The 24,312-nt window shown below is 40.1% G+C and overlaps 1 protein-coding gene across 13 annotated transcripts in view; it reads right to left on the bottom strand.

Moving 5' to 3' along the window:
* The window catches only part of SLC9A9 (solute carrier family 9 member A9), a 693,980-nt gene that overhangs the window by 101,240 nt on the left and 568,428 nt on the right, over positions 1-24,312 (bottom strand). For 12 of the 13 annotated variants that reach the window (XM_023260486.2, XM_023260485.2, XM_019810605.3 and 9 more), the window contains 2 exons: positions 14,767-14,815; positions 1,198-1,277 (listed from right to left, as the gene is read on the bottom strand). In XM_023260486.2, coding sequence (XP_023116254.1) covers positions 1,198-1,277; positions 14,767-14,815 — 129 coding nt within the window. Of the gene's footprint in view, positions 1-1,089; positions 1,278-14,766; positions 14,816-24,312 lie in introns of all 13 variants that reach the window. The other variant, XR_006585435.1, reaches the window with a different exon arrangement.

Raw genomic sequence — 24,312 nt, 5'->3', positions numbered from 1 at the left:
ATCTGTCCGGAGAGAGAAGGGCTGTGGGAAAACAAAACTGTAGGCTCAAAACACCTCTACTTTGCACATGTCCATTTTGTAATTCTTGGAATGTTCTACTTTTGCAGAATTGCTTTTTAAAATCTCACCTGTTTTACTTTTGCTTATATCTGCAATCTTCAATTGGCTTCTCTTCATTCTTACATAATTTTTTTTCTTACATAGCCATTCCTCCAATTTGCCTTCCTTCCCTCCCTGCTGTGAATTTCCTGTATTTCTCTTGCCTCCTCCCCCATTTCCATTTTACCTCTTCTGCACCTTACTCTTTGAATTTCTTTTGGCTGTTCTTAATTCTTCCTCCTCTCCCACTGATCTGTTGTGGTTTTAATCATTGCTTAGGTGCTTTAAAATCACCCAGTGACTGACATTTTCTCCCTGAAAGGAGAAGGATTTGTGACTGTGGAAAACTAACTACAAAGACCCAACACATTCAATTTTCAGCGCAGTTCTTTCCTTTCTTCCGTGGTGCTTTTGCTTGGGATTAGAGATGGACCACTTACTGCAATTCACAATGGCAAAGCCCTTCAGGCCTCACTTCTCAGCCCTGTCAGTCACAAGGCAAGGTGTATTGGAGCCACTATGCTTACACTGATTGGTAGAATGTTAAAATTGGCCTTCATGAAGAAAAGCTTACTCAAATCTGCCTGGAAAACAAACTTTTCCATTATTTTATAATGTGGTGATCAGACTCATTCTTCCTCTCAGACCACCCGTTCTCTTTGCCCCCTGCGCCACCCCATATTTTTGCCTCATGAAACAAGAGCACACAAATGGGTTTCTGGGAGAAGGGTGAAGGATTTTTGTTGTTACTCTGGCCAACTGACAAGAAGTAAGATCTTTGCAAAGGGAAGAACAGTAAAATTAGTTCAACAGATCAGTCCTCAGGACTATACGATTTTATCATCTGGCATTTAGGGAAATATTAGGTTGCCACGAATACACTAAATTTGTTTGACTCTGAGAGATTTCACTTCAGCTCTTTGTAACACTTAAGTATAGACTAATTCAGCTTTTCACTTTTAGATAAATTTGGTCGTGAATTCACGTTACCTTTCTGTGTTTCTTGAAGAGCAGGAACATATATCTCAATGACTAAGTGCTTGAAGTTAATGTCTGGCAGACAGCAGGATCTGGGAGATCATCATTATCAAAGGATACTTGTGGTCAAAGCTGTACCACATTCTGAAGAGCCAAGCACTCTCTGTTTTGGTTGTGTTTTTATCCAAGTTATTTGCTTCCTGGAGAAAGACAATAGAAAAAGGTATAGGATAAATAATCAATATAAAATATTGACATATGTGATCAACATTAATATAGAATATATTCATATATTTTCACTATAAAAATACATGTCAAACAAATTTAACCACATTAAAATTTTTTTCTGGGTTGTGAACATTTTTTAAAAATATTTTTAATTTTATTTTTTGAGAGAGCACAAGCAGGGGAGGGGCAGAGAGAGAGTGAGACACAGAATCGAAAGCAAGCTCCACGATCTGAGCTGTCAACACAGATTCTGATGTGGGGCTTGAACACAGGAACGTGAGATCATGACCTGAGCTGAAGTCAGATACTCAACCAACTGAGCCACCCAGGGGCCCCTGGGCTGTAGGCGTTTTTATCTAAATGGTGAAACAGCTGCCAAGCAAATGAGCTCATAGATCTTGCCATGTGGATGAGACTCTTGTGGCATAATTCAACATTTACTTTTCCTCGTAATCCCTACTTTATTAAACATGTAAGAAATGCCACTTTTTTGACATCAATAAAAGTGATATTTCTGTCAGATTGCTGTTGTGTGATTTTTCCAGTTTACTTCTGTCAAATTTGGATGGTATTTATTTATGACTTACCAAAAGGTCAAGTCTAAAGGGATGATAACAATCTAATAATTGTTAAGCTAGTTTTCATTCATTTTCTTTTTGATCATTACCAAATGCTATGGTTAATTTTTGATATCTTTCTATTTTAAGAGTTTTGAAGTACATATTCCTTATAGAAAGCCTGTAATAATCGAATGTGCTTGTCTTTTTTTTTTTCAAAATGGTCAAAGTGGGAGGGAAGAAGATAAGGAATTAAAAAGGGAAAGCATTTGGCCTTTCAGACAGCCATGGTCAACCCCACCAACTTCTTCGACATTGCCGTCAACATTAGCATCTCCTTCTAGTTGTTTACAGACAAAGTTCCAAAGACAGTAGAAAACTTGCATGCTCTGGGGAGAAAGGAATTGGGGAGAAAGGATTTGGTTATAAATGTTCCTGCTTCTACAGGATTCTTCCAGGATTTATGTGCCAGGTGACCTGACTTCATAATCCATAATGGCAAGTCCATCTATGGGGAGAAATTTGATGATGAGAATTTCATCCTGAAGCACATGGGTCCTGGCATTTTGTCCATGGCAAATGCTGGACCCAACACAAACAGTTCCCAGTTTTTCATCTGCACTGCCAAGACTGAGTGGTTGGATGTTCGGCATGTGGTCTTTGGCAAAGTGAAAGAAGGCATGAATATTGTGGAAGTATGGATTGCTTTGGGTTCAGGAACGGCAAGACCAGCAAGATCACCATTGCTGACTATGGACAAATAAATTTGACTTGTGTTTTATCTTAACTACCAGACTATTCCTTCTGAGGCTCAGGAGGGCCCCCCTTTACCCCCATTTGCTCAAAATATCCTATAATCTTTGTGCTCTCACTGAAGTTCATGAGTTCCATACTTTCCTTACTCTCCTCCAAGTCTAGCTCAATTGCAGAGGTAAGTTTATGATTATGAAATAAAAACTAAACAACAAAAAAGAAAAAAAGAAGAGAAAAGCATTTGATGGGTGTTTATGTGAGACTAGAGGATGAAGTGTGAGAAAAAGGAAAGAAGGTAAAAAATGTGAACCTTAGAGACAGATGATAATGAATATTGCAGTGTGGTAGGAAGGAGATTCAGTGGCATTTTTACTGCTTTTGTGTATCCGATTTTGCATATTAAGAAAAGAGATTTATTTCTAGGCTTCAATCTGTTGTAACTTTCTCCATCAATAAAAGCATTTATATATCTTGACATGGACTTTATTGCTTTGTTCCATTGCTTTGTTTGGACCCACAGTTTTAATCCCCAAATTGTAACATTTGTTCACAGTCCAGTAACGATGTGAACATTCTCAAGAAATGATGATGTGTGGAAGACAATTGCAACCCACGGGCTGTTCCAAAGCCAGCCCATAGATGAACCCAAGTAGATTTGCTTTCATTTATTTTATTTACTTTTTTCCCCATTCCCAGACAGTTCCACTGATAGTGAATGATAAAGAGCTCTGTTCTGCTCTCTGAAACATGTGTAGCAGCAGATGCTATAGTTCCACCCCCACAAATAAAATGGGAATACAAGAAAGCAAAATGTGGTCCATTTCTAGTTCATATCTTCTGTCTAAAATGGTTGAAGCAGAGACTCACAATAAAATTAAAACCCAATCTGGCAGCAAACCTTGTATAAATTCTTGAATGGTGTTCCCTAGAATGCCACTGTCCTACATGGTGCTGATGGAAATTTTATGTTAATTGTTTAGAAAAAGACAGGTCTGATAGTGTTGGAAAGGTCTCTTATATATGGACTTCTCAGAGGCTTTCATTTATAAATGAGCATTGTAAAATCTTCAAGAGGGAAGTGTTTCTCAAACTTGGAACCGTAGAACCCATTCATCATTCCCAAGCCCCACGGTGAGACATCTATGACCTTTTCAGGGACATTAGGTTTAAAAAATCTGTTTTCTTATAAACCTGAGTTCCATGCCTGGTTATCTAGAGTTAGACTTTATTCATCATATCCCCGTCAAAAGGAAACCAATGTCAATTTAATTTCTGTCCTTCCCCTGAGTCTTTCTGTAGCCGTTTCTATCTCAACAAAGGTGTCAGATTTGCAAAATCACAGCTGCACATAGTGTTTTCTTTATTATTTTGTAACATCTGCAAACTGTTTCTGAGTCACCATTTCTCCAATAGGCACAGCTTTTGGAGTTCAGCTGGCAGAGTAAAACTACTCACCCTAAAGCAAACTAGTTAGAAAAATTGGGGGCCAACAGTAGAGAGTTGTCTATCTGTCTATCTCTCCATTTTCCTTTTCTTTAAGAACAATAAAGGACTTACAAAATCTTATCCATCAGCAGGCACAGGAAATTTTTGTTAGCTCTAACATCTACTGATGACAAGATAGTCATTGAAGAAAACTGATAGAAATTAGTGTAAGCAAATCACAGTTTGGGTTTGACTGTTCGTTTTTAAGTATAGGTGGTCTGTGTGGTGGTGAGCTCTCCCAGCCTCTAGCACCCTCTCTGCAGCAGTCCCACTGAATGACGTTTGCAACAACGACACTGAATGCTCATTAATTCCTTGGCAGCATGCTAGTCCCATTATTTCATTAACTTTTTTTTTAGTCATTAGTTTTCAGCTTTCAAAACACTCTATCTATCAGGGTAGTTGTGTTTACACCTATTGTATAGGTGAGGACCTAGAGAAGCCCAGAGAAGGGAAGAGATGAGCCCAAAGTCACACAGCAAGCGCAAGCAACAGATCTGGAATTTGATTGTAGGACTGCTGGACTCCAAAGGTGATGTTCTTTTTGCCAGTATCTCACTTAGTCTTTAAGTTTTAGAAAGTACAAACATTAAATAAGTTATTGGGCTGCAGCTTCCTAGCCTGAAAAACTAATTGAAGAAATTGGATTGGCTGGTCTCCAAGGTCCTAATCATATGGAAAATATTATATTTATATATAAAGCACAACAACAACAATCACAGCTGATACTTCTTGAAAACTTACCATGTGCCAGACAGTATTCTAAGTGCTCTTCATAGATTAACTCTTTTAATTATTATAGCAGCTGAAGTATGTTCTATTATCATTCCTATTCTACTGATGAGGAAACTGAGGCAACTGGGGCACAGAGAGGCTTCCAAACACACTTGGGACCTCTCAACAGCCAAGATTCCTCTCATCCAGGTGAGGCCCCAAGTTATAAGTGGGGAGTAAACTAGGGCAAAAGAATATTTGAATGGGGGGGCACCTGGGTGGCTCAGTCAGCTAAGCATCTGACTTTGGCTCAGGTCATGATTTCACAATTTGTAGGTTCGAGTCCTGCATCAGGCTCCGTGCTGACAGCTCAGAGCCTAGAGCCTGCTTCAGATTCTGTGTTCTCCCTCTCTCTCTGCCCCTTCCGGCTTGCACTCTGTCCCTCTGTCTCTCAACAATAAATAAACATTAAAAAAAATATTTGAATAGGGCGATGAGGTCAGGATTCTGGGGTGATCATGTAAGTTAAGACAGAGCTGCTACCTACATCCCCAAACATAATGAAAATGCATGGCTCCTATCAGCTGGGTAAAGTGCTGAAGGCTTTGAAAGTGTCCCTATAGAAACTTAACATCATTGTTAGGTATTTCTCTAGACTCCTAGATACTGGTTTCAAGGGTTTTTCAAGGTCTTAGAAAAACCTTTTCTGGCTTTCTTTCCTCCTTCCCTATCCTTTTTATTTTATTTCCTGAGGGGAATATACTAGAACTCACAAGCACTAGTGAAATATCTTATACTCTATTTCTGGCAAGACTTTCAGAGATATTTTTTTGACAGTTGATAAGAGCAGCACATATTAGGTAGCACTTTGGAAAATGTTAACAAATGTAAATTTTTTTCAACTTTATTTTACTTGAGAGATTGGAGATGTTATTTATTTTACTAGTTTGTAAAGAAATTGACTGGGTTCTAATTAGAATAAAACATAGACCATATTTTCCCAGGTGAGGGAAATGCCACTGATGACCCAGCATTGACTTTTCTGCTGATCATAGATAAAATTTTCAGTGGGTATCTTAAATATCTGTTGGCCCAGTTCTGAATCCATTCATTTATTTTTCTGAAGTTATTGATGACTTAATAACTTGGTTATGAAAGGCCATCAATAAATGAGTAGAAATAAATGAGTTAGTCTACTCTGTGCTCTGCTTGTTCACTGGGGGTTGAAGATAAATGTGCCCAGGGAAGGCCAGCCTTTGCAGTCACCCTGGAACAGGAAAGGTATCTGATTAGGCAGCACTGAGGGCAAGCCTCTGGGAGGGTCCAGATGGGCAGAGGACAGCAGGTAGCATTAATTTACCTAGATTACTCTGAAGCAGAGATCAACTCACACCCAAGGACAATGGATGTGACCAGTCATTAGAAGTAGAATCTGGAATTTGATGGTATTTTCTTTATCACTAGCAGTATTTCTTTTCTTCTGAGTTCCTTGTCTCAGAGGGGAAGTGGTGTGCATGTTGGAACACACAGAGGATAGAGAAATTGAAAACCAAGATTTGAGTCTGACTCTCTACCGTTTACCATTTAATAACAATACACTTATCAACTCTGAGCCTCATGTTTCACGGTTGTAAATGGAAACCAGAGATTCAAGAGCATTGAATCCTAACTTTTATTTGCCCTTGATACTTCTAAGAAGCAGAGTGCTTGATATATGTGCAATTTCTGGTTCCTTTATTATCTTCTATTTCTGGGAAAAGGTAAAAGCGACTGGGACATTAGATATCTTTCTTTTTCCTCCTTAGACAAAGGAATAAACCAGAGGTTGGGAAGTGACTGAGCACAGAAGGGAGTGAGTCCTTACCTTTTAAGTGATGCCCTCACCCTTGGCACCACCCCAGAGAGGAAGCAGTAGGAAAATTGTGAAGGTGTTCTTTGTTTTATGCTTATTTAGACCTCTGGGAGAAAACAAAAGGCTCAGGCCAGAAATCTGTGAAATCCAGAGAGTGAAGCAAGAAGGGACTGTTTGTTATATTAACCTTAATGAAAAAGGACTAAGCAAATGCAAATACATTCCTCTATCAATATTCAAATGTGGGGCCTTTGTTAAGTGAACTGGATGAACTCAGCTCTGGGATAATCATGTGGGATTGCTCCTCATTTCAGGGGGATTCCATGGATTAGGAGACAGAGATTTTCCTTTCTATTTTTTGAGATTTCATATCCAATATTAATGTCAGTGGAAGTTGCACAGAATTATAATAAAGACAAATAATTATCATAACAAGCCCGTAGAGCTCCTTATGGGTTCCAGAGCATTTTTACAAGTTGTACCTTTGAATAAAATTTGATAGCAGTACTTTTGATCTGCCATTTCCCCACAATTTGAAATGTATTTATGTAATAATTTCAAGTTTATTGCCTTGATTTTCTAATTTCCAAGGAGAGGGCCAGATTCTGTGCCCCTAAGGAGAAAAAATTCTGGATTTTGAGGAAGGAGCATAATACAATTGAAGGTCAATAGGAAATTTTTCCAAATTTACATTTTAAAATGTATATCAATTCTTAGCTTCCACATAGAAACTACTTTATACAAATCTTCTCACCATCCCCATGCCGTGATGAATTCATAAATATTCTCTAGAAGGTATAGTCAGAAAATACATGCTTAGGAAAGAAAAAATGAAGGAAAGAGTTAGTCAAGGATGGATAAAACTGTTATGGTAACATGTAGACAAAGATAAACTACCAGATGGGCTACACTCATGGTTTAGCTACAAAGAAAGGGCTTGTTCAAATAGCCTTTCTGTATAGGACGTCCAAGTTAATCTGGGAGAAAATAAATTATTTGGTTCAGATAAATATTATATTGCAGTGGTTTAAAAATATATACCCATAAATTCTTTGGCACTTTTTCCTTTAAAAGATGGAGATTGATTTCCCTTCCTACTGAATGTGGATTGTACTTAGTGACTCATTTTTAATCATTAGAATGGAGCAGAAGTGATGGTGTGCCATATCTAAGACTAGGTCATAAAAAGACATTGTGGCTTCCTCCTTGCTATCTGGTGTTAGACCATGTGAGGGAAGTCAGGGGCCATATTGTGAGGACACTCAAGTAGCTCTATGGAGGGAGAGATACATGTGGTAAGGAAATGAGTCTTCTTGACGATAGTCAGCAGTAAACTGGTGGCCTTCTGCCATCATGGAAGTAGATCCCCCAGCCCCAGTGAAGCCTGCAGATGACTGTAGTTCTAGCTGACATTCTGATTGCAACTTCATGAGAGACCTCAAGTTAGAAACATTCAGCTAAGTTGCTTTCAAATTCCTGACCCATAGAAACTGTGAGATAATAAATATTTGCTGTTTTAAGCCACTAATTTTTGGGATAATTTGTTATGCATCAATAGAAAGCTAATACAACTATATACTAGAATCATCAGTTCCCAGTGTAAAAGGCATTGGAGTGGGAATTGGGAAGAGATAATAAGATGATACGTCACAACTCTGTAGTTTACAAAGTGCATTCACAAAGGTAACATATTTGGGGTATAGAAGATATATTTCCCCCTTAAGACTATATCAAAACTTATCCTAGATCTAGTATAACATGTTAGGGATTTAGGACTGAATATAAGGCATAAAATGATGGACCAATTTACAGGCAGGAGGAGATTCACATCATTTCACTATACTTCATAGTCTTCTTAACTAATGCCTGATTTATATCGCAATTTAGTTGGTGTGCTCTTTTATATGCATGTACACACACACACACACACACACACACACACACTTACATCCATGTACACACATCATAATGGAAAATGCACCTTGGAGTATCTTACTCATAATGTCCCCTAGTGATGGTGTCCCAAACCACAAACACCAAAGCAAAGATAAGAGTCTCATATTGAGACTTGTGATTGGAATATATAGTATTATATATTTGAAAATAAAACAAAACAATGTATTCCCTTATAAACCTACTTCTAAAATATGTAATGGTTGACAATCATAGAATAACTGGTTTCATAAGAATATGTTAGAATTTAGGTATTAGATGACAGGCAGCAAAAGCCTGTGATTCTCAAGAGAAGGACAACGGATGAGGTGAGCCTATATTCTCCTGGACCCTGCCTGGAGGCCCTATTCCCATTGCAGTGCAAGAAGGTAGAGTCCACGCTGAGAACAGTCCAAGCAGAGAGCTGCCATCTCACTGAATCAAGGAACTAGGGACTAGAGTTTGGGTGTTGCTGAAGTGTCTGGAATTTGTTGTTGTGGTGGTAGTCTTGGGAAAGTTCTTTTAATTCTTTGAATTTCAATTTCGTAATTTATAAACTAGGGGTGATAACAGGTGTTTTGATTGGCCACGGTAAAGAAAAGTGGGTATACACATGGCACCTAATATATAAAAAGTGCTCACTAAATGGTAGTTGCCATCTTCTTCCACTTCCTCTTTCTCATTATCATTCCTGCTTTCTAGAATATGAAATGATTGAATGTATAGGTAAGAGAAATATATGGAATTTGGTCCTATGCAGTAAAAATTAGTTGGAGGAAATACACTTTTGGATGTATAAAACAAAAGTAATTATAACCCAAATAAAGTCAGTATTACCAAGGGAAAACCTAGGATATTTGCTGTGGAAAATCCCTTTTATTTTTCTCAAAATTCTACTAGTTACAATGCAACATAAAAACCGCTCATCTGGGTCAGGTCAATTTTATAGAGCTTAGTATTCTATTTCTGAAATATTTGTGGAGGTATAGTATGGAATTTATATTCTTATGAGGTCAATTCCAACAGTATAGGAGCAAGTTTGGAAAAATGTTAATTGTTAAATCTGGAGTGTGTGTGTGTGTGTGTGTGTGTATACACACATGGAAATATTTATTCTGTTTTCTATAAGTTTCTTAGGACATTTGAAAATATTCACAGGGAAAAATTAATTTTTTCATATATATTTTTCATATATACATGAATATTTATTCTGTTTCCTATATGTTAATTAGGATATTAGATTTGAGAATTCACAGGGAAAAATTAATTTTTATTTAAAGATGAGGTGATACCAGCATCTGCTAATTAATCTCTTCTCCTCTTGAACCTACTTGTATTTCCAGCCCTTGCAACTCTAGATGACCATGAGAAATAAGTATCAATTGCAGAAGAGCAAATCCTTTTATTCTTCCTCAAATGAGCGCTTTCAGATTTTAGGGGTATTCCAGGTTATGGTTTTCTGGGAATTGGCAAACAAGACTTCATTCACCTTACTCACACTCTTCATATTTTTATAGATACTTTATTGTATTCCTTCTTAGTGCTAATCTTTCTGCAGGAGAAATAGTAATCCTTTTAATCTCCCTCTGCTAAGTTATTGAAGTTGCCCTTCTCTGGACCTTTCTCAGCTCTGCTCTGACTTTCTTGAGCTGCAGTGACCAGAACTGATCCACACAGGTTACACAGAAGCATAAGTGACAACCAAAACCAGAATTTCAATGAAGAAACTATGGGAACAAAAAAAAAAATTGGAAGTGAGCATTAAGAGAGCACATAGAGAAGCACAGTGTTAAAAAAAATAAAAAATTATGTTAGAAAAGATGAAAATTAACCTCATTGTAATAGTTGGAAGAGTACAGATGGGAGAAAAATGAGTTCTTAAAAAGGGTTGATCCCATTACTTCCAAGCTCCAAACCTTTAAGGGTTTTCCCTCCATCACACGTAGAATAAAACCACACTTAATCACCTTGGCCAATGATTTGGCTGCTCTCTGTTTCTCCCAGTTCATGTCCATCTCTCCTAACTTGTTCACCAATTCACAGCCACACTGGCCTTCCTGCTACTCATGGAGCACACCATAACCCATTGTGACTCTACAGCTTTCATCCTTGCGGTACCCTTTTTCTGGGCTGTTTTTTCTCCAGATCCCACACGGCTCACTTCTGCACATCATTCAGACTTCTGATCAAATGCCACTTCCTTAGAAAGGTCTACCCTGGGGCATCTGGGTGGCTCAATTGGTTAGGTGTCCGACTTCTGCTCAGGTCATGATCTCATGGCTTGTGAGTTCGAGCCCTGTGTTGGCCTCTGTGCTCAGAGCCTGGAGCCTGCTTTGGATTCTCTGTCTCCGTCTTTCTCGGCCCCTCCCTCGCTTGTGCTCTCTCTGTCTCTCTGTCTCTCTCAAAAATAAATAAACATTAAAAAAAAAATAAAATAAAAACAAAGGCCTGCCCTGATGAGGCAATAGCCTCTCCTCCATTGTTCACCATCCTCTTATCTGCTATACTCACATCATTTACCTTTTTTCTCATCAGCATCGTCCATTAGAACAAAAGCTCTGTGAGTGAAAACTTTGAACTGGTAACTGCTGCATCCTCTTCACATGTAGACTAGTCTCTGACATGGTGGATTGTATGGATGAATGAATGAATGCATGAAAGCATACCATTTCAGAGTGGAAGTTCTGGAACCAGATTGTCTAGATTAACATTCCACCTCTTCTTGCTATGTACCCTTGGACCAGCTATTTAACTTATTTGTATAGAGTTTCCTCATTTGTAATATGGGGATAACAATGGTATCCGCTCATAGGGATAGGCTTATCTTGGAAATTGAATTAATACAGACAAGGTGCTTAGAAGTGTTAACAATAGCCTGTACTCAACAAATGTTAGAATGATTATGAGAAAAATGGCAAAAAGGGAAAAAGAAGCAACAGTGGTGAGCCTTCTTGGGCAGCAGGAATTTCTATTAATATATTAAGGCAAGTGTGATGCTGCAGTGATTCTCAACTTCTGTGCAGTGCTGTGTTTTCAAAAACTCAGCATCAATTACAAGGAAAACCTCTTATGGTGGGAGTAGGGGAGGGGGTGGGAGTCTCAGAGTTCTTTTGTTTTTGCTTTTAAATTTAAGAGACATAAAATTCACAACTGTACTATCTCCCATTTCTCAAAGAAGCACATTTGCATAGAGTACATATTTAAACTTTAATACCTGTATGTAGAACATGCTTTCTAAAGCTTTTGGGTCTGGTACAAGCAAAAGTATAATACCATTCACACTCTAAAGCTGTTGCAAGGCAAAAAGGAAAATCGTGACATTGCTGGTTAGTGACAGAAGTTCGCATTTCCCAAAGGCTGTTTTACTGTCCACCAACTGAGAAAGAAGAAGTTCCTTAAAAAATATAATAACGTGTGTTTGTTACTGATTTTGAGAGTATACAATCAGTAATTGCCATAACTGTAAAATTTTTAGCTTTTGGTAAAAATAGTCTTCCTCTTTTTCTTCTATTTTTAGAAGTTGACTGGTGTGAAAATCATCTTATTTGTTAACACAAGCCCAATTGAATACATGCAAACCAAGTGGAAACATGCAATCCTCCTAAGAATGAGGGTTTATGCTCTTCAGTCCTCCAGAGCAACAGATGCTGATAATAAGCAAAGAGATGTCAGGCAAAATGAGGGCAAAGAGGTTCTTGACACATGGTTTGGAAAGTACCAAAAAAAACACCAAAAGCAAAAACAAAAAAACTGTCCAGGTCAGTTGGCAGCAGCATGGACACTGTTTTTTTGTTGTTGTTGTTTTTTTTGTTTTTTTAATTTCTAGCTCAATGCCACTGTTTCCTATACTTGACACGGAAGATAAGAATTATTCCAAGGTTTGGAGAAAATCTCTTTCTGAAATGTAGCTACCTTGGTAGTCAAATATTATTATGAATAGGAACACTTCCAAGACACCTCTTAAAAACAAAATTATTTGAAGGAGCAGAAGTTCAGTAGGAACCATGTAATTTATAATAAGATTAGTTAGCTAACATTTGTACAGCTCGTTATGTGTCCTGTACAGGAAGCCCCAAGTGAGAAATATCTTTTAAAACGGTGGCCTGCGAAGTTTTGTACTGCTTGAGGAGAGAGTACACTTTTTCCCTCTAATTAAAATAATTTAGTATATTAGTGATTATTTTTCCCTCTTTCCTTGCCTTGGCTACCAAAGCTCACTTGTGGCTTGACTAAGCAAGTATATAGGACCTTATGATTTGCTTATTCTTGATTCTCTTTATCCCTCTGGTTTTGACTTTCTGCTGTTAGTAATATTATTTATTGAATTTTAAAATTCTCTTAAAATATTTTACTATTATTTTATTCTATGGGTAAACTGCCACAAATCCTTCATAAGATGAGATGGGTTTAACTAAATTAAGTTTCATAGTTTTCATAAATATAATTTCACTTGATCGTTATACCAATCTGGAGAAGTAGACATTATTATCAACCACATTTTACACATAGGGAAACTGAGACTCAAAGAGGTAAAACAACTGTTGGAGATTCAAATACAATGCAGTTTTCACTGGACCTAGTTGCCCTATCTCATGTCTCTAACAACAACAACAACAACAACAACAACAACAACAACAGCAACTACTACCTTCTACTGGTTTCAGTATCTTCAGGTAGGAGTTATTACTGAATTAACAATGGTTTGAATGAGCTAAAATAAAATGTTTAAATTGTAAAAGGAAGGAGTTAGGCTCCTAGGTAATCTTCCTAATAATTATATGTGATTTCAAAATATTAGGCAGCTAGAGAAAGATGAAGAATTTCCTTTGATGCATTTTCTTATTCTATCTCTTTTAAAGAAAAAGATAGAAGAGAAAGATAGAATTTAGATAAAAGTTTTGCTTGAAGGTAGGAGGATGGATTAGTTGACCTATATGAGATGAAAATGCTTTTCAAAAATCAGCCACCATGGCACCTTACTAACTACTCATTACAGCCCACGAGTATAAGGAGATGGGCTTTATTCTCCCTTCTCAGGTCACCAAGCTGGCCCCAATCCCAGTGTGCTGGCACACCTGCTGTGCTCACTCCTGCAGTGAGGTGTGTTTCCTGGGCTATGGAGTCTGAGAAAACAGCACCAGCCTGGCCTTGAAACACATGTACAAAAAAAAATTGAAAGTACAATAAGCCAGGATCATCACCAACTTAATTTTCCAGGCCTTTTTATAGAGCACAGGATCCTTCCTTCTTTATGTCTATGTAAACCAGGAAAGTAGCAACATTTTGCCCAGGAGCACTAACCAGCTGTGCCTTACTGATGGCATTATAGAAAAAAAAATCACAAAATAAAAGAGATGGATCCTCTTTAAATCCAGGTATGATCATAACACGAGTCATTAAGCAACATCACTTATTTATATTATACTACTGTGTCTATCTGCTTACAATTTCAACAAAAGGTGCAACATTCCTACACAATTGTTTTAAGTACTGAATTAGAAATGGCTAATGCAAAATTGCCAATGGCAGATTCTACTGCGATGTCAGGTTCAAGTTCAGAGTTTGGGGAATACATTTCCTGTACTCGAGGGAACAGCACATTATTTTGAACAAATTTCCCTAAGGATTTTCAGGTCTCTGCAGAGAATGGTTGTGTGGTTAAGTTAGGAATGGATCACCTAGACAGTTTTGCTGTGCTTTTGCAAATTTTCAATGTTTCAATATTTCTATACACCTAGACCTGATTAACGAGAAGCTGTGCAGGAGAAACAGGTCCATTTGGGCATGTGTGCCCGACATGCATTGGACATGCACTGAATAAAATTTCACTGAGATTACCTAGCTAGCCAGTCCCTAGGCAGAGGATTTGAACTCCAGGCTACCTCATTCCAAGAACCATGCTCTTGCTTTTATACTGTAGAGTTTCCAGCTTCTTGTTGCCACAGAGAGGGTGCAAGTGCATTCTAGTTCTAAGCATTCTAAAGGTTATACAAAGGTTATCGATACCCTGTATTCCCAGGTATTTTATAGCCATTGGGTGTGTTTTATCAGTGGAGGCAGTGCCCTTTAGGTTGAGCCCCTTGGCCACATGCTGGACAAGCATGGAAGATTCCATGAAACAGAACATTTTATATTTCTGTACTCTATGAATTGGCCTCTTTGACTTGCCTGGTGTGAGGTGGGCTCCTTCAGATCTTCATCCAGATCCACACCAACTCTGTTAAAGAAATGAGAAAACTGGTAAGGGCCTTGCTGCAGATGAGACTCAACAGTTTTGTGTGGCAGATCACTGGAACCAAATATGATACAGATCAAAGGAAAGGTTTGGCAGAAAACCATCCTACCTCTCCCTGAATCAAAAGAACCTCAAATGCATTCGTGTCACAATGAGAACTTGTACAGCTGGGCCTCAGCACAGCTAGTGAGATTGAGCACCAACTCCTGTTCCTCACTGCTGTCTCTTGATAACAGTAGGAGCCTGAGAATGTCCACAGCCCTGAAAATAGAGATCCTGGAGGAAAGGCCACCTGCTATCCCTGCAGGACTCATTGACCAAACTGCTCCCGGAATGTGGGGGCTGGGTTGGAGCAGGCTCCTGGAGACAGAAAAGAACAGGCCTTTGTCCAGATGCTCACCAAAGCTGCCAGTAGAGAGGATTCAGCGTTCTGGGGCCTGAGGCTGAGACAATTTGACGTGGGGGCCTCTTTTTAAAAGAGCCTGTAATACGGTGTGTCTGGGTGGCTCAGTTGGTTGAGCGTCTGACTTCGGCTCAGGTCAAGATCTCATGGTTTGTGGGTTCGAGCCCCACGATGGGCTCTGTGCTGACAGATTGGAGCCTAGAGCCTACTTTGGATTCTGTGTCTCCCCTTCTCTCTGCCCCTCCCCTGCTCATGCTCTTTCTGTCTCTCAAAATAGATAAACAGTAAAAAAATAAAAAAGAAAAAAAAATTAATACAAAAATATGACCACAAAACTAGGTATGGAAATGACTTTTGGGAAAGAAAAAGTAAATTACAAAACGTTTCATGATTTAAAAATCTGGCAAATGCAACAGACGTTTCAAAATCCATAAAAATAATTAATATTCGAATTAACTGCCTAACACACTTTTAAAATAACTTTTTCCTCTATAAGTTTTGCCTCCATACTTTGATACTTTCTTTATATGGCAATGATTTTGTACAAGAGAGAATAGGAAGATAAGGTAGCCTTTCCTCTAACAAGATCGATCGAAATTATTAATAACTGGGAGGCACTAAAGCATGCCTGCTTACAGACATGCCAGCTGTGTGCAGTGCTGCTACATATTAATGCCCTGAAAACACAAGATTTCTGGTAAATTTCATTTTGTGCAATTCCCATAAACAAAGCACAGTGGGCCTGTCAGTGTATATACTGCGTCATCGAATATATTCCTGAATTCTGTTTTGATGGGGGCACCAATGAGAACGGAATCCTCCACTTGGAATTTTACACATCTCATGATTGGAAGAATTTTCCACAGACTAGCTTCAGGCTCAGGACATTTTAAGCCTTGTTTTTCTACAACTGCCCACAGACTTCTGAAGCCTGGCGCTGTAGGACATATTCAACTTTGATTCAGCCTTGTGGCACTATTCTTATAAGCCATTCCTGCACTGCGATGGCCAGCCATGACTTGCCCATGCATAGAAGTGACTGCAGACCACACAAACATATCCTACTAAATATAAACTAAATGCATTCCCAACTCAGCTTCCCCTGAGTCGGATCCCCCAAATGCCCACTCTAGGGCCAACAGACCAGAGGAGAGGTATGACTGAGGGGAAACTGTAGTGGAAAGAGTCATCAAACCCCACTGTGGTTAAAATATATTCCTTTTGCAAATCTTGCAAAAACATAGGACCATGGGAACACAATGCTGGGTTTCTTCCCAGGGCCTCGAAAGGGCCAGAGCAGTTGAGGGTCCTGGAGTTTGAACTTCCTCTGCTCCAGAGTGGGCCTCTGTCTGTCTGGAGGCAGGCTGGGAAGACTAGGGGAGGACTAGGGGGAGCAGCCCAGGGCCTCAGACATCCCACCCAAGCTCCACCAGCACCTGTCCTGTGAATGCCTCAATTCCTAGAGCTTTGGGGTCTTCCCTTTAACTCCTACCCCTGCAAACACTTCTTTAGCCCCCTTGCCATTCTGTTCTCCAGGTGGAGGAGGAGAAAGCAGGGTGAGGAGCCAGCAGCTGGCAGGTGTGCTGTCCAGTGAAAGGAAAGCAGTGCAGAGACAGCTTATTTAAAATACTTCTGATGCTTCAAAAAATCACTGTCTTCTGGCAATGAATAGCCTCTTCTTTCTAAACCAGGGAGCGAAATGGGTAGCTATTTATTGTATGTGGAACTGAGAAGAGCCTCTGGTAGGGACTAACCTTTGATTTTCTTAGAGTAGAAAGATCTCTTTTATCTATTTGAAGTCAGATTGAGAGAAGGAATGAGAAAAGAGGGAATGAGAAAGGAGGGAGGGAAAGGGGTCAGGGAGGAGAGACAAGTAGGGATGAGGAAAGAGGAGAGGGAGAGTCACCCTGTGGCCTAATAGGTAAGGCATTGGCTTCCCAAAGAAAGAAGGGAGGAAGGAGGCAGTGCATGGGGAGGGAGGCAGGGGGAGAGAAGTCCTGGGGAGGAGAGGAGCAGGAGAAGGGGCAAGGAGGGTGGAAGGCTAGGAGAGGTGAGAGACAGGGAGGAAATGAGGAAGGGGTAGGGAGAAAGAGTGAAGGGGGAGCTAGGGCCTGGCCTTCCAAGGTGGGTCCAGGCAGTGACGCTGTGGTGCAGATGGCCTGGGTCCAGCCTCTGTGAACAGTGAGGGACAGGTGTGGAGACACCCTGGCCCCCCGCCTCATGATGCCGGGCCACATTCAAAGCTCTGATGGCTCTGAGCTCTCTGGCTGATGCTGAGGACCCCTAGGAGGCTTTATTTCTGGGTAAGCCTAGATCCCCCTTCTCCATGTCCCCCTCCTCAGTGGACTACCTGGCACCTATCTAGGCTATGAATTGAACTGGGGGTCCCAAAGTTCCCATTGCTGCATCTATTTAGGGCCTTTTTCTGGTTCCCTGTCTAGAAAACTCAAGAGGACAGAAATCGAATTTCACAAGAAACCCAATAAGGTTTCTTGTTTGAGGCAGTACTAAGGTTTTCCACAAAAACTTAAGTTTTCCTTTCCAGCAGCAATCAAAGCAGACGTTTCTAGTTTCAATTATTCCAGCAGCCAGATGGAGCTGAGGAATGATGGCAGCAGATTAAGTTCTTTGGTTTTATGTGAGACTCAGTGAGAAGCATCTCAGAGGCCTGAGAAATGCTGTTCTACTGGGAGCAAGAACAATGCTTCCTCCCTCCTCCCATTTCATGGAAGGCCAAAGTCTGCTCCTGGGGCCAGGCCTGTGGCCCTTCTTGGCCTTGAGCAGACTAAACATCTCCTGTGGCTTGAGGAAAGAGAAACTCTATGTAAGTTCTTTCTTCCCTCTTGGGGCAGCTGTGGCCCTGTCCTCAGAGAGTGTGCAGTTTGGCAGGTTTAATTAGAAAAATCTAAAACATTTACTGTAATTTATGTGTTATGAAGGGAAGTCACATAAGAACAATATCTTCCTCTCTTGATTTTACCTCATTTGATAAAAACCCTGCTAAAATACATTACCTGGCTCCCTGCCTCCTTAAACAGAATGTGATGGGGATACTTGGATCTTTCCTGGAAGTCCCAGCACCACCACCGGCCCCATAAAGTGTAATACTCACTGTGTTATAATGATTTCCAAGCACTATATGAACCTCTTTATGCCCACATTAAGTGGTCTCTGGCTACTATTCTTTCTCTTTTAAAAATTCTTATATCTGCCAGTTAGATTGCCTAGATTTCCTGCCTGCAACAATATATTAGCAGATGGTCTCTGTGCTCCCTTCTACCTTTTAATTTAGTACGGGACTGATTGCTTGATAGTCAAATTTAATACATTTTTTCAAGTTTACAACACACAGATATGCACACATACACAACAAAACAATAAAACTGAAATGTTACAGAAGCGATTACAGTAAAACACAGTTGTTCCCTGTCCCACTCTCTGCCCTACTTCCACAGACCAAGTCCCCATTGCCTCTGAGGGCAATTTTCTACCTTTTCTCTACTGAGATAAATATACTGATATCAGCACGTGTGGCACGTTCACACAGCATCCCCAGGGTTACGCAAACATGCCAGCTGCATCTGTGTCTCTTACTCTCTTGTTCAAGAGAGCAAGTCAGAGTGTGAAAGTGACATTCTGTTAGGGTTAACCTTGAATCCACTCACTTTTAGGTATAAAAGATCATTTACACACTATGGGTTTGAGAAACTAATAGAAAGAAGACACCATGGCACACAGCTTGTAGTGCTATGTGTGTTTATAGCAGCTCCCCAGGTGAGAGATCACAGGTGTATGGCACGTATCTTTCCTGTGGTATCAAGCCCCCTTTCTGTTCATCTGATCCGGATACAGTGCCCCAGGGTTGGTAACCGGACCTGTCCTTATTTCTGAGCATTACCCAAAATGGTCCCTGAGCCGTGGCCCCACCAGATCTGCCAGTGCCTCTCCCATCGATTGAATCCCCTCCCTCTAAACTCCAGCGTGGCAACCACTGGGCACCTGTCATGCACTACCTCCTTTCCTGAACGTTCCACTACAGTCCCTAATCTTCTGATCACCACCATGAACCATCCATCTTGTTGCCCTACCTTGTTTCAGATTCCACATCACTGTCTGCTTTCATTGACTTGGACTGTAAGTAGCTTTGTACCTCCAACTCTGATCTCTGCTCGCAGACTGAACCCTTTCTGTAGCACCTGTGATCATCTTGCTCTGGCTACTGCAACCCTGGCCCACCTTGTGTTCACCTGTCTGGTTCTACCTGCCAGTGCTCTTCATGATATATCAGCCCTAGCTGGAATCCCAGGACTCACAACTACCCTGTGGTTGCTGAGGTGTCACTGAAGCCCAGCTATTAAGAGCCTCTCCCTGCTGTGTGACCTGCATCACTCACTGTGCTCTGGTTTCCTCATTACAATGGGGATAATAACAGAACATGCTCCCCAGACTTCTGGTGAGGATTCAATGAGAAAATATTTATAAAAGTGGTTAGCTTAGGACCTGGTACCTTAGGACCTGGTACCTGGTACCTGCTCTCAAGAGATGTTAGCAGCTATTGTCCATGTTATTGTTTTTATTATTATCAGTACTTAAACAAAATCCCTGAGGCCAATGCTCACTGCCATGCTCACTGCTCACTAATTTCAAGATCAAACCTTCTAGTCTCCAGCTCTGCAATGGACAACCCTTGAATATATTAGAGTAATACCTACAATTGAGCCACAGAGATTTCAGAGGAAAATATTATTTTCATTTAAGGGGGGGGGGGCAAACTTCCCAGATTGGAATTTGTTTCAAATTTACTGGTAGGCTGTTGGAGTCAGAGGTCAAAGAAGGAAAGGAAGGTGTCTGAAGAGCAATGAGAAGAGAGGGTATGGGTAGAGCCAAGCAGAAAGAGCAGAGAGAAACAAGGTGAAAAGGAAGCACAATGTGATTACAAAGATTAGGTACAGGTGGTGGATACCTAACTGTAAAGGTGCATGCAACTGTAGAAAAGGGAAGCCAAGGGTGGATGATGAACAACCACACAGCCCCCAAAACATTTATGAAAATACAGTATAGAAAAATAAAGAACCAATAAGAGATTTAAAAGCAACTAAAAAGACTGACTGGTTAAAATTTTATACAATGTTTTGCATTCTTGATGTACCTTTTAATTTTAAGCAAGTTGAGTGCTGCCTCTATGGTATTCAAATGAAAATGAAAGTGAGCTTTGCACATATTCCCAGCTGTGCTCTCAAACATCTCACTCCGGGTTCCTCATTTACAATGAGCATCCAGCTCCATTTTCAGAGCAAAACACATCTCTGTACTACCATAATGCACTTCCCCTCCTATCGCGCTTCCATTCTTTGGCGAATTTTATTAGACATATTGAAATCTCAGGATGCTCCCATATCCAATCATGGTCCAAAAGAATGCTCCAAAGTTGGGTTTTTCTTGGAGGGGAAGCAAGGTGAGTAACTAACAAAAGGCTCACTTTTCCCATTAAAGTCAACAAAATCCATTCTGATCCTTATCACTTAGCACCTCCAGAAAGGCAGTGAAATATTATTAGGGCTTAGTCTTATTGTGTGAATCCCAATGGTCCTAGGTGCAATTTTGGTTCTTTTGAACCTCCTGCTGACAGGGGCTGGGTGGTGGGGAAGGAGATACGATTTTCTCTAAGAATTGTGTTTGATGACTAAGTGTAAAAAATGACATTTTCAGTAAGGGAAGAGTGACTGGGACAATGGAGGAGTCTTCAAGACATCCCCAGAGGTTTGGGGACTATTGTGTAGCTGGAAGAACATCACACAGGGGCCAAAATCTGGTACCACCCAGAATCACCACCCCCATCCTATATCACTTGAGTAAATATTAGTGGAACTTGTGTATGACCCAAATTAATCTAATTAATCCCTCATACTTTTTATATTTGTTTTGGGGAAATAAGAAAATGAACTAAAGTAAATGAAAAAACTCACCTTGGTTCATTTTGCTATTTCAATGTGGCACAATAGTTAGGAGTTGGGAGTGTGGAGCCAGGCTATATGAGTTCAAATCTCATTTCTATCATTTACTAATTTATAACTTAGGGACAAATAACCCCTCTAAATCTCAGTTTTCTTGGTTATGAATGGAGATAAGTATATATCTACACTATGGACTAATATAAGGATAAAATGAGTTAATACATATAAAGTGTGTAAAATATTGACTGCTACCTACAAAGCTCTCATGAAACATAAGCTAATGTTCTTATTGTTCCTGTTATTAATAGGAAAAAAATTGATGTATCCTACATTGAATGATAAATATAATATAGGTTAGGGTTGAGAATAGATATCCTATAAATGACATATGCTAGGATATAAGGGTGAATGACAGGATTCCTGCCATCAGCGGTCCAAGATCTAATAGGGAGACAGACACTGGAAACAAAGAGCTATGGTACAGTGAAATAAGCATTGTACACAGAGTTATTTGAACACACAACAAATAGCCCAACCAAGATGGGATATAGAGAGGTTGGGTACATTTCACAGAGGAGTAGGGTATTGAAAAGTGAATGCTGTATAAGTGCCTGACACTAAGCTTTTTGACTGTAGTGTGAGTGACTGACATCAAGCTTTTGTTTGCTGAGGCATCCATTTCAAAGTACATCCATCTTGAATAAACATACTGCCAGCTGTATATACAGCTACTAGCTAAACAACCAGATAGGGAATTCAGCTGTCCCACTCATAAAATTTCCTCTTTCAGAAAAGCCCTGGGTAACCTAGATGACTGACCACTTGAGTGATCCCACTTCTGATTTCCCACACCCTAATTCCTGCCCTTTGCTTTACATTAGCCACTAAAGACTGAACAAGTGAACACCTAGATACCCCACCCTTGGATCTTAATAAAGGCAGATGTCCAGGTCCATGCTCTTTCTCTCTGTGTGCCCACAACCTTGCTGCATGGCCTCAAGCATGCCAAGTATATACTGTCCAGGACTCACGATAATAAATCTCATTCCTCAAAGTTCCCTGATGGTTTTTGCTGAAGTGTAGGCATCTTGTAATCATGATGAAAACCACAAGGGCTGGTCCAGCCACAACATTGGCCCTGGTGGAGAAAATGTCTGTGGGATCTTCTCTATGAGTAATACAGCCAGGTGTGTGCCTCAGGCATTCCTAGCCCATAGCATCACTATCAATAGGCTTGGGCCAACACAACAGAAAGGATAAGTTTAATGGCAAGTGAAAAGGAATTTGGGAGAGGGCACTATAGGCTGAGGGCACAGCATGGACAAAGGCATAGAAGTTTAAAAGTACCAAGTAGGTTTGAGACATGGTAAATAGCACTGTATGGCTACACTACAAGCGTTACCTGTGATGAGGGGCAGGTGAGATCAGAAAGTAATTTCAGGACAATTAAAAAGGGCCTTGAATACTATGCTAAGAAAGTGGTTTGTTGTTGTTGTTGTTTTTGCTTTTGTTTTTGTTTCCTATAGGCAGTAGAGGTTGAAATAGATTCATGTTCTAGAAAAATCACTAGTGGCAAAATTGTGATATTAAGAAACTGGAGGCATGAAGGTCATTTAGTAGTAGACTACTGAAATAGTCCACCCAAGAGTCCATTAGAGTCTAAAGGGAGAGAGTGTGGTGGAGAAGAGGTAGATTTGACAGACGTGTACTTGGAGGGGTGGTGGTAGCACGTGAAAAACTGTGTAGTGAAGGAGAGGAAAGTATTGAAATGTTTCTGAGTTTCCTCTCAGGACACCAGAATTGTTTACCCCTAACGTTAACCACATTACGGGAGAAGTAGGAGAGGGAATTTTCCCTGAGGTGCATCCTGTTAGAAAGTTGAAACAAGCTCAGAGTCAGTAGGGCCTGAGCAGATATATTGTGAGTGAAGCAAGGTTAGCTCTATATATTGTTATCAGCTCAAAAAAAAAGAAAAAAAAATAGCCCCTCCCCTTTAAGAGTTTTGGCTGTTTGCTGTCTGAAGTGGAGGTTGAGACCAAACAGTAAAGTCCAAGGAATAAAGGAGGTATAACGGGTTTCAAGGTCAAGATCAGTGGACTAGGAATGTGAATGGAAGCTGGAAAAGGGTGTGTCACGTTTGGTATCTGCAGATAGTTTGGGCATCTTATTTACAGAGAGGCTGGTAGGAAAGAGGCTCAGGAGAGTAATTTATCATAACCTTGGAAAGAAGTGAACACTTTCTGAATGAAGTTTGTGGCAATAGATGTAGAAAATTTCGGTGTGGATTAATATGCACTACATGGGACAGTCCCATATGGGAGATGCCCAAATGTAGTCAATGCGGGCTCAGTATCAGGAAAAATAACAGCCCTTCACTCCTTGTTTGCTTTCAGACAAAGGATGAGGAATTATATCAGAGGTGTAATAGAGACTCTCTTGGCCAAAGACTGGGTAGAAGATTTTATACATCAGAAGACTGGTTTTAGAATACAAAGGTTAATGTGTATTGGGAGGCAACTGGAATTTCAAATTTGGGAAGTGACAAGATGACATATCTGCTAGTGAAGTGAAGGAATAAAAGGAAGTTCCCCAGTTTGGGGACATGAAGCATGTGATATGACTGTGAACCCCTATTGAAGAGTAAGTTTCAAGCCTGGGGATGCTGCTGAGAGCAGAGCTGCCCCTCTGGGTTTCCACCAGTGCATGAACACTCTGTCATCTGTTGGTTCCCTGTATGTTCTCCTAGGTTGCACTTTCCCACATCTGGGACATGTCTGATTACCAAATTGAAAATGGCTAGATCAAGGGTTCACGTGCTGTCTTGGTGTCCAGAGGTTGTCCACATGACTTTTATTTTCTCCCAGAGATTATGGATGGGTCTTTATCAGGCTGACCAGAGTAAAGAAGGGTCTGGTCTCTCTTTAACTTTTTGCTGACACAGTTTACTGAAAATACTAGGGAACAGCTAACTAGAGGCATATAGCATAATCACCAGGAGTTAGATGCCCTGACTAGCTAGTTCCACCATTTACTCTGTGACTGTAGCCAAGAAGCTATGCCTCAGTTTCCTTTTCCATAAAATGGAATATGAATAGTAACTATTCCAGGGTGCTTGTGAGAAA

This window comes from Felis catus, chromosome C2, assembly GCF_018350175.1.
Source record: "Felis catus isolate Fca126 chromosome C2, F.catus_Fca126_mat1.0, whole genome shotgun sequence".
Lineage (NCBI taxonomy): Eukaryota > Metazoa > Chordata > Mammalia > Carnivora > Felidae > Felis > Felis catus.
Note: the sequence above shows the minus strand (reverse complement) of the source record. Positions and strands in the feature narration are given on the sequence as shown.